At 39.4% G+C, this 11084-nt stretch overlaps 1 protein-coding gene across 1 annotated transcript in view; it reads right to left on the bottom strand.

The window, feature by feature from the left end:
* LOC121838781 (ATP-binding cassette sub-family C member 4-like) overlaps positions 1 to 5459 on the bottom strand; it is a 12718-nt gene extending 7259 nt beyond the window's left edge. The window contains exons 1-6 of the mRNA XM_042324990.1: positions 5330 to 5459; positions 4232 to 4352; positions 3838 to 4062; positions 3661 to 3750; positions 2978 to 3141; positions 2321 to 2446 (exon numbers count right to left, since the gene is read on the bottom strand). Coding sequence (XP_042180924.1) covers positions 2321 to 2446; positions 2978 to 3141; positions 3661 to 3750; positions 3838 to 4062; positions 4232 to 4352; positions 5330 to 5385 — 782 coding nt within the window. The 5' untranslated portion in view covers positions 5386 to 5459. The remainder of the gene's footprint in view (positions 1 to 2320; positions 2447 to 2977; positions 3142 to 3660; positions 3751 to 3837; positions 4063 to 4231; positions 4353 to 5329) is intronic.
* Positions 5460 to 11084: the final 5625 nt, after the last annotated feature.

The raw sequence follows: 11084 nt of genomic DNA, 5'->3' as shown, positions 1-11084 counted from the left end.
AATTGATAGGAATCCAATGATAAAAGAAACGTAAAAACGCCCCACCCAGCAGACTGTCGGCCAATCGCATTCACGGTGTCATGTGGTTGCTAAGCTAATCATCACACAATCCCTTCGCAAAGCAAAGTGTATATGACAAGAATCCTGTCCTAGAATTTTCCTAGAAAGTACGTAATGTCACAATTCCAAAGCGATACGATACTACAGATAAGTTAAATACCTCACATCTCGGGAAAATATTTGTAATGTTGTACTTTCTGTTGACGAAATTCATGCTAATGTTGGGTTTCTGAGCTAGCGCCCAAGACTCCCATTCACTCCTCGAAGAGCACTCCTTGTCCCAGAATAACCCAGAATGCACCGCGCGGCCCACTAACGTAGCATGGGTAAGGTTTCCTATCTCCTCAAAAGTATATCTGTCGTTGCGAATGTTAGACCACATCGATCTGCAGTTTGCACATGGTGAGATTGTAGACTCCTAAATTGAGAGTGCAGTTTGTTTAGGCAATTTTACAGCTAACTACAGTAGCTTTACATGCTGATATTATTAAGTGTAGGTAACTTGGCTACAAAGCTAGCCAGCCCATAAGAGAGCATTGCGGATTTTGTAGTCGATTTGAGCTGGAACCGATTTCCACAACAATGTTCCATGTTGCGACCAACCTTACTATAAAACCAAAATGAAACTTTTGTTCACAAAAAATATTGTTCCCACAGTGTTATTTAACACTATAAATGTAAGGAATGAGTGGTTTTTGTTGGATTTCTCCTTTTAAGTTGAACATGTGCCTAAAAATGAGAACATTGAAGGAATTGATCCCATCTAGCTGAGGGTTGTTGGTTTATCATACCGTTTGTGTTAATAGAATAGAGCTAATAGAAATAAACATACCATTTATGTTACAATTGTAATCTCAGCAAAGAAAAACATTCCTTTTTCAGGACCCTGTATTTCAAAGATAATTCGTAAAAATCCAAATAACTTCACAGATCTTCATTGTAAAGCGTTTGAACCATATGAACCATAAACAATTAATGAACATGCACCTGTGGAACGGTCATTAAGACACTAATAGCTTACAGACGGTAGGCAATTAAGGTCACGGTTATGAAAATATAGGACACTAAAGAGGCCTTTAAACTGACTCCAAAAGACAGATGCCCAGGGTCCCTGCTCATATGTGTGAATGTGCCTTAGGCATGCTGCAAGGAGGCATGAGGACTGCAGATGTGACCAGAGCAATAAGTGCAATGTCTGTACTGTGAGACGGCGAAGACAGGACGGACAACTGATCGTCCTCGCAGTGGCAGACCACGTGTAACAACACCTGCACAGGATCAGTACATCCAAACATCACACCTGCGGGACAAGTACAGGATGGCAACAACTGCCCGAGTTACACCAGGAACGCACAATCCCTCCATCAGTGCTCAGACTGTCCGCAATAGGCTGAGAGAGGCTGGACTGAGGGCTTGTAGGCCTGTTGTAAGGCAGGTCCTCACCAGACATCACCGGCAACAATGTCGCCTATGGGCACAAACCCACCGTCGCTGGACCAGACAGGACTGGCAAAAAGTGCTCTTCACTGACAAGTCGCGGTTTTCTCACCTGGGGTGATGGTCGGATTCATCATCCAAGGAATGAGCGTTACACCAAGGCCTGTACTCTGGAGCGGGATCGATTTGGAGGTGGAGGGTCCATCATGGTCTGGGGCGGTGTGTCATAGCATCGTCGGACTGAGCTTGCTGTCATTGCAGGCAATCTCAATGCTGTGCATGACAGGGAAGACATCCTCCTCCCTTATGTGGGTACCCTTCCTGCAGGCTCATCCTGACATGACCCTCCAGCATGACAAAGCCACAAAGCCAATGGGATCTGCTTGTTCTGTGTGTGATTTCCTACATGACAGGAATGTCAGTGTTCTGCCATGGTCAGCGAAGAGCCCGGATCTCAATCCCATTGAGCATGTCTGGGACCTGTTGGATCGGAGGGTGAGGGCTAGGGCCATTCTCCCCCCTCCCAGAAATTTCTGGGAACTTGCAGGTGCCTTGGTGGAAAAGTGGGGTAACATCTTACAGCAAGAACTGGCAAATCTGGTGCAGTGCATGAGGAGGAGCTGCACTGCAGTACTTAATGCAGCTGGTGGTCACACCAGATACTTACTGACTTTTGATTTTGACCCCTCCCTTTGTTCAGGGACACATTATTCCATGTCTGTGGAACTTGTTCAGTTATGTCTCAGTTGTTGAATCTTATGTTTGCTGAAAATAAATGCAGTTGACTGAGGTCGTTTCTTTTTTTGCTGAGTTTAGTTTTTACCTTCTGACATCATTGACCAGTGCTGAGAAGGGCTTCTCCCAGGCATACATTTTGATGATCCTGATTCCAGACACCACTTCATTCATGGTGCGTATCCTATTGTCAGTCAAGGCAGCGGTTTTACTCCTGCAAGAAAAGTAGGTCACTCAGTCAGTTCAGTCATATCTCCTTGTGAACAGAAACTGACGTTTCCTGAGTTTAACGAATCGATGGCAATGTTTAAATTGCATTTAACTAAGATAACTCTTTCGTAGAATCAGAGAAGTCTGCATTGCTTTAGGGTTTCATAACACCTAATCAAGGCTATTACTTCCAGCACTTGTGTTGTTGATTGTGTGAACACCTGTCCAAGCAAGAGTTCACAGTTCAATTGCCAGTCAACATGCCAGCCAATATATGAAGCTAACTTTTCTTCACATGTGCTTGGAATGTTCTAAGAGGTAAATCATTACAGTCAAAACAGAAAAGGGGTTTAAGAGAAGGACATCATAACATATAGGTTGACCTATGGGTTACCATTGAACAGGTAGCTCTGACATAGTCAATGAAGCATAGGAGCCACTCACTGAAAAACATTGTCCTTATCTATAGGGGCTGAGGTCAACTTTTCTCAAGAAGACCCCACTAAGGTCAAGCCATGTAACTTATGTAATTCACCTGAGGGAGCCGAAGAGCTTTCCAAACATGGTCTGTAGTGGCAGGAGGAACAAAAGGACAGCCACGCCTGCCAGGCACGACAGGCCAATCTCATACCACAGGAGTATGATAACCACCACAGCCTGCAGAGGTGCTATCCAGAGGTAGTGCAGATTGTTGGTCACCTGCAAAGACCAGTGATCTTTGGTTCACATAGCTGTTACATGTTTCTCTGTAGTTGCATTGAGCATAACAAAGATGATAATGATCCTTCGAGCTAGATTCATGACCTACTACAGTGGCCAACAGGCCACGCTTGTCTTCATAAGCTGCATGGGCTCCCCATGTTATATATACACACATTTTATATTCGTTCAGTCTGGTTTGAGTTTAGCATCGGATAACTGTAAACATTTGTGCTAAGCAACCATCTGCATTTTCCTTTCATCCATGACTTTGTTCTATCCGTGTGGATTTAACTTCTGTAATTTAGTTGCAAGGACAAGATGACAGACGGCTCAAAGGCATTCCAGATATTGGTGCATTCCATTCCTGTACATTTGACGAAGGGTCAATTGTTATATATGGGGCCTCTGTCAGATAAGCTACAGCCATACTCTTCAGAAACCTACGGAATGAACCGAGGGAGATGATGTGCTGGAACCATTTCATCCAAAGGAACTGCATGCACCTCCTGCTTTTACCTCATCAAACTTGTTGACATCGTTGGATAGCAGGTTCACCATTTGTCCTGTGGTTGTTTTTCCCATCGCCGCGCTGCTGAGACACAGGGCCTATGGGGGAATTACATTTACTAGCAAATTATTCTTGAAGATTTTAGTTTGTATAATGCTGTATGCAGGTATGTAGTGTATACTGACCTTCTTGTAGATCATGTGACACATGGCCACTCGTATCTTCATGCCGGTCCTCTGGACGTGGTAGTAATAATGCATTTGGAGGACGGTCAGTGCAACGGTGGACAGAGAGATACCAGCAGCGTAGCCAAAGGCCTCATACAGTGCGTCCATATCATCAGGATCGTACTTCTCAAAGTACTGGATCAGCTTTCCCAAGAACACTGGCTGGATCACCTTAATCACCTCCTATTGGGGGAACAAGAGAAGAGGTGGAGAGATTTCAACCTGAACTTAAATCCACTTATTTACACTGTAAAAGCTGACATATATGGATAGAAAACCCACTTAACATTTGACCTATGTACATATAGTACATGGTATGTTCAAGAACCGGAAAACGTATATTTCTACATACAACGGTGAAACTAAAGATCCCCAGCACTGCGTAGGGTTTCCCATAGCACTTCACAATGGCTTTGGTGAGTTTGGGCATCCGCAGCTCCTTGGCAGCCATTCGAACCTCCTTATCCCAATGCCTGGAGAGATTAGCACATTGTTAGACTATGATCGGAAAACAGAACAGAGCCTAAATACACAACGGTGCTAAGTTCAATGTTTAGCATGAAACTCCAAATAGAGCCAGGGAAAGTTCTCCCTCAATGCTCTGAAAACAAAAAATACAATAAGGGATGTAAACAATGAAGAGGGATAGGGCTAGGCTAGGGGACATGGCAATGTCCTAGGGACAGGGCAATGTCCTAGGGAAAAGGCTAAGGGAAAGGGCTAGGCTAGGGGACAGGGCAATGTCCTAGGGAAAAGGCTAAGGGCTAGGTTAGGGGATAGGGCAATGTCCTAGGGAAAGGGCTAGGTTAGGGGATAGGACAATGTCCTAGGGAAAGGGCTAGGCTAGGGGATCGGGCAATGTCCTAGGGAAAGGGCTAGGCTAGGGATCGGGCAATGTCCTAGGGAAAGGGCTAGGCTAGGGACAGGGCGATGTCCTAGGGACAGGGCTAGGCTGGGGACAGGGCAATGTCCTAGGGAAAAGGCTAAAGGAAAGGGCTAGGCTAGGGGATCGGGCAATGTCCTAGGGACAGGGCTAGGCTAGGGGACAGGGCAATGTCCTAGGGAAAAGGCTAAGGGAAAGGGATAGGCTAGGTGAGAGGGCAATGTCCTAGGGAAAGGGCTAGGCTCGGGGATAGGACAATGTCCTAGGGAAAAGGCTAAGGGCAATGTAGTAGGGACAGGGCTAGGCTAGGAGACAGGGCTAGGCTGGGGGATAGGGCAATGTAGTAGGGACAGGGCTAGGCTAGGAGACAGGGCTAGGCTAGGGGATAGGATAATGTCCCAGGGAAAGGGCTAGGCTAGGGGATAGGGCAATGTAGTAGGGACAGGGATAGGCTGGGGGATAGGGCAATGTAGTAGGGACAGGGCTAGGCTAGGGGATAGGATAAAGTCTTAGGGAAAAGGCTAGGGGATAGGGAGCAAAATAGAGCTGGGCCACAGTATGTCATACCTCTGTAGTTCCTCTCCCAGGCCCTGAGAAGCATCATCAGGAAGCACTTGGTACATGTCATCTTCTTCTAGCCTCCGCTTATTTCCAATACTAAATAAAGGGGTTACCCAACTGAGATATATATATATAGAGAGAGAGAGCAGGTTAATTAACCAATGCAATAACCTATTAACCAATGCAATAACATATTAACCAATGTATTAATTAACCAATGCAATAACCTATTAACCAATGTATTAATTAACCAATGCAATAACCTATTAACCAATGTATTAATTAACCAATGCAATAACCTATTAACCAATGCAATAACCTATTAACCAATGCAATAATTAGCCAGTGCAATAACCTATTAACCAATGTATTAATTAACCAATGCAATAACCTATTAACCAATGTATTAATTAACCAATGCAATAACCTGTTATTTATTTATTTATTTATTTAACCTTTATTTAACCAGGTAGGCAAGTTGAGAACAAGTTCTCATTTACAATTGTGACCTGGCCAAGATAAAGCAAAGCAGTTCGACAGATACAACGACACAGAGTTACACATGGAGTAAAACAAACATACAGTCAATAATACAGTATAAACAAGTCTATATACAATGTGAGCAAATGAGGTGAGAAGGGAGGTAAAGGCAAAAAAGGCCATGGTGGCAAAGTAAATACAATATAGCAAGTAAAACACTGGAATGGTAGTTTTGCAATGGAAGAATGAGAACCTATTAACCAATGTATTAATTAACCAATGCAATAACCTATTAACCAATGTATTAATTAACCAATGCAATAACCTACTAACCAATGCATTAATTAACCAATGCAATAACCTATTAACCAATGCAATAACCTATTAACCAATGCAATAATTAGCCAGTGCAATAACCTATTAACTAATGCATTAATTAACCAATGCAATAACCTATTAACCAATGCATTAATTAACCAATGCAATAACCTATTAACCAATGTATTAATTAACCAATGCAATAACCTATTAACCAATGTATTAATTAACCAATGCAATAACCTATTAACCAATGCATTAATTAACCAATGCAATAACCTATTAACCAATGCAATAACCTATTAACCAATGCAATAATTAGCCAGTGCAATAACCTATTAACCAATGCATTAATTAACCAATGCAATAACCTATTAACCAATGCAATAATTAGCCAGTGCAATAACCTATTAACTAATGCAATAATTAGCCAGTGCAATAACCTATTAACTAATGCAATAATTAGCCAGTGCAATAACCTATTAACTAATGCAATAATTAGCCAGTGCAATAACCTATTAACTAATGCAATAATTAGCCAGTGCAATAACCTATTAACTAATGCAATAATTAGCCAGTGCAATAACCTATTAACTAATGCAATAATTAGCCAGTGCAATAACCTATTAACTAATGCAATAATTAGCCAGTGCAATAACCTATTAACTAATGCAATAATTAGCCAGTGCAATAACCTATTAACTAATGCAATAATTAGCCAGTGCAATAACCTATTAACTAATGCAATAATTAGCCAGTGCAATAACCTATTAACCAATGCAATAATTAGCCAGTGCAATAACCTATTAACTAATGCAATAATTAGCCAGTGCAATAACCTATTAACTAATGCAATAATTAGCCAGTGCAATAACCTATTAACTAATGCAATAATTAGCCAGTGCAATAACCTATTAACTAATTAACCTAATGCAATAATTAGCCAGTGCAATAACCTATTAACTAATGCAATAATTAGCCAGTGCAATAACCTATTAACTAATGCAATAATTAGCCAGTGCAATAACCTATTAACTAATGCAATAATTAGCCAGTGCAATAACCTATTAACCAATGCAATAATTAGCCAGTGCAATAACCTATTAACTAATTAATTAGCCAGTGCAATAACCTATTAACTAATGCAATAATTAGCCAGTGCAATAACCTATTAACTAATGCAATAATTAGCCAGTGCAATAACCTATTAACTAATGCAATAATTAGCCAGTGCAATAACCTATTAACCAATGCAATAATTAGCCAGTGCAATAACCTATTAACCAATGCAATAATTAGCCAGTGCAATAACCTATTAACCAATGCAATAATTAGCCAGTGCAATAACCTATTAACCAATGCAATAATTAGCCAGTGCAATAACCTATTAACCAATGCAATAATTAGCCAGTGCAATAACCTATTAACTAATGCAATAATTAGCCAGTGCAATAACCTATTAACTAATGCAATAATTAGCCAGTGCAATAACCTATTAACTAATGCAATAATTAGCCAGTGCAATAACCTATTAACCAATGCAATAATTAGCCAGTGCAATAACCTATTAACCAATGCAATAATTAGCCAGTGCAATAACCTATTAACTAATGCAATAATTAGCCAGTGCAATAACCTATTAACTAATGCAATAATTAGCCAGTGCAATAACCTATTAACTAATGCAATAATTAGCCAGTGCAATAACCTATTAACTAATGCAATAATTAGCCAGTGCAATAACCTATTAACTAATGCAATAATTAGCCAGTGCAATAACCTATTAACTAATGCAATAATTAGCCAGTGCAATAACCTATTAACTAATGCAATAATTAGCCAGTGCAATAACCTATTAACTAATGCAATAATTAGCCAGTGCAATAACCTATTAACTAATGCAATAATTAGCCAGTGCAATAACCTATTAACTAATGCAATAATTAGCCAGTGCAATAACCTATTAACTAATGCAATAATTAGCCAGTGCAATAACCTATTAACTAATGCAATAATTAGCCAGTGCAATAACCTATTAACTAATGCAATAATTAGCCAGTGCAATAACCTATTAACTAATGCAATAATTAGCCAGTGCAATAACCTATTAACTAATGCAATAATTAGCCAGTGCAATAACCTATTAACCAATGCAATAATTAGCCAGTGCAATAACCTATTAACTAATGCAATAATTAGCCAGTGCAATAACCTATTAACTAATGCAATAATTAGCCAGTGCAATAACCTATTAACTAATGCAATAATTAGCCAGTGCAATAACCTATTAACTAATGCAATAATTAGCCAGTGCAATAACCTATTAACTAATGCAATAATTAGCCAGTGCAATAACCTATTAACTAATGCAATAATTAGCCAGTGCAATAACCTATTAACTAATGCAATAATTAGCCAGTGCAATAACCTATTAACTAATGCAATAATTAGCCAGTGCAATAACCTATTAACTAATGCAATAATTAGCCAGTGCAATAACCTATTAACCAATGCAATAATTAGCCAGTGCAATAACCTATTAACTAATGCAATAATTAGCCAGTGCAATAACCTATTAACTAATGCAATAATTAGCCAGTGCAATAACCTATTAACTAATGCAATAATTAGCCAGTGCAATAACCTATTAACTAATGCAATAATTAGCCAGTGCAATAACCTATTAACCAATGCAATAACCTATTAACTAATGCAATAATTAGCCAGTGCAATAACCTATTAACCAATGCAATAATTAGCCAGTGCAATAACCTATTAACTAATGCAATAATTAGCCAGTGCAATAACCTATTAACTAATGCAATAATTAGCCAGTGCAATAACCTATTAACTAATGCAATAATTAGCCAGTGCAATAACCTATTAACTAATGCAATAATTAGCCAGTGCAATAACCTATTAACTAATGCAATAATTAGCCAGTGCAATAACCTATTAACTAATGCAATAATTAGCCAGTGCAATAACCTATTAACTAATGCAATAATTAGCCAGTGCAATAACCTATTAACTAATGCAATAATTAGCCAGTGCAATAACCTATTAACCAATGCAATAATTAGCCAGTGCAATAACCTATTAACTAATGCAATAATTAGCCAGTGCAATAACCTATTAACCAATGCAATAATTAGCCAGTGCAATAACCTATTAACTAATGCAAGAATGAAGCAATGCACATTGAGGAAAGAGAAAACACAAAATAGGAAGTGGATGTGTATGAGCAACATTTAATCCATGAACCCCAATGTTAAAATGCACTGTACTAAATGTTCTGCTTTACGGGGGGGTATTAGGATACACATTTAGTAGGAGGGCCTGGTTTTTGGAAGAACTCGACTGGCCTTGTTCGTTTGCACTGCCCTACGACAACTTGGTTGAAGAGAAACAAATTCAAATGTTCCTTAAAGGATAAAGCTACTTAATTACAGGGTTCAAGTGTTAACTAATAGCTCATTTGTTTTAGTTGTGTCAGCCAACTTTACGTGACCTCAGGCCCTCTCCCTCAGCAGTGTCACTGATAAAGGAATTAGTATGATACAGGTGGCAACTGTTGCGTGATCAATATGCATGCAAGGACAATGTTTTTACATCTAAATGCAAGGAGCACTGTGTACTTTTCCCCTTTCTCAGTACCACAAACCACACCGGTACAATTTAAAATTTAATTTGTTTGTTCGACATGGTGGGATCTTTTTGTGTCGGTAAAATTAATTATGCGAGAAATGGCAGTGGAAACCCTCTATGCGCAAATGTTGATATAATAACCATAATATCGTAGTACATTTGGAGTCACGAGATATGTTGTGTGGTCCTCCCACTACGACTTGGGAAAGCATGCAGTTTAAGATACAGATGAAATCAATTATGATGAACTTCACAGGGTGCTGAATTTGCAAGATGAGGAGGAGTTTGATGCTCCTTTCCAATAAATATCGAGGGTCTTATTCTGGTGACATGATCGATTGGCTGCCGTTTGACAAATAATAAATCGCTGTTATCCATAATAATCTCCTAATGTAAGCAGCCGACCCACACTGCATTTGCGAGCTGTTGGTTAAAGCAGGGTTTCCCAAACTCGGTCCTGGGGCCCTCCCTGGGTACACATCTAGTTTTTTGCCCTGCCACTACACAGCTGATTGAAATATTGAACTCATCATCAAGCTTTAATTATTTTGAATCTGCTGTATAGTGAGTGGTAGGGCAAAAACCAAAACATGCACCCATGTACTGAATTCCCATTCAGTACATGGGAATTTAAAATGGCAAAAGTTATTTTTATGTGCAATGCGTAATCATGCACAGCCTTTAATCCGCAAAAAGTCAGTTTGATGGAAACATCTCTGGTCTAAAACGTGCAACTTGTTTTATGCAGATTTAAAAAAAATATTTGCATGGAAATCTGTCGCTAATTGAATGGAAACCTAGCTACTGTTAACCTTGTTTTTCAGCTTGAAAGAACATTATCTTGCTCAAAACAACCAGTTCATCATACTGTGCAACATTCTCTCTGAACTCTAGTGGTGCTTTATGACACATGGGATAGATGGTTAACTTTGACTGACCTGTGATCAGTTTGCTTGCTTTGCTCTACTGATTCTGTGGTGTTTCCTAACCCTGGAAAACCCTGAATGGATAATCAGGCAGCATTGTCTGTGGCCAGCCCCGCCACTTCAACTGAAGGATGTGGCTGGAGAAATGGAACTGCTCTCAAATGTAATAGATACTTTACATTGATTGTTTACAAGACTCAAAAGACAACAAAAATATAAACAAGAGTAATACAAGTACAACCATATTTTGGGTTTTAATATCTGAATACCAGATTCTCTTTAAAAGAGACCACTGACACTTAAAGGAAAATTCCACCCCAAAACTATATTTTAGTATTTGTTTTATTAATCTATTGTTATATGGTAAGTGTACCGAATAAGCCCACCAA

The sequence above is a fragment of the Oncorhynchus tshawytscha genome, linkage group LG07 (genome assembly GCF_018296145.1).
Source record: "Oncorhynchus tshawytscha isolate Ot180627B linkage group LG07, Otsh_v2.0, whole genome shotgun sequence".
NCBI lineage: Eukaryota > Metazoa > Chordata > Actinopteri > Salmoniformes > Salmonidae > Oncorhynchus > Oncorhynchus tshawytscha.
Note: the sequence above shows the minus strand (reverse complement) of the source record. Positions and strands in the feature narration are given on the sequence as shown.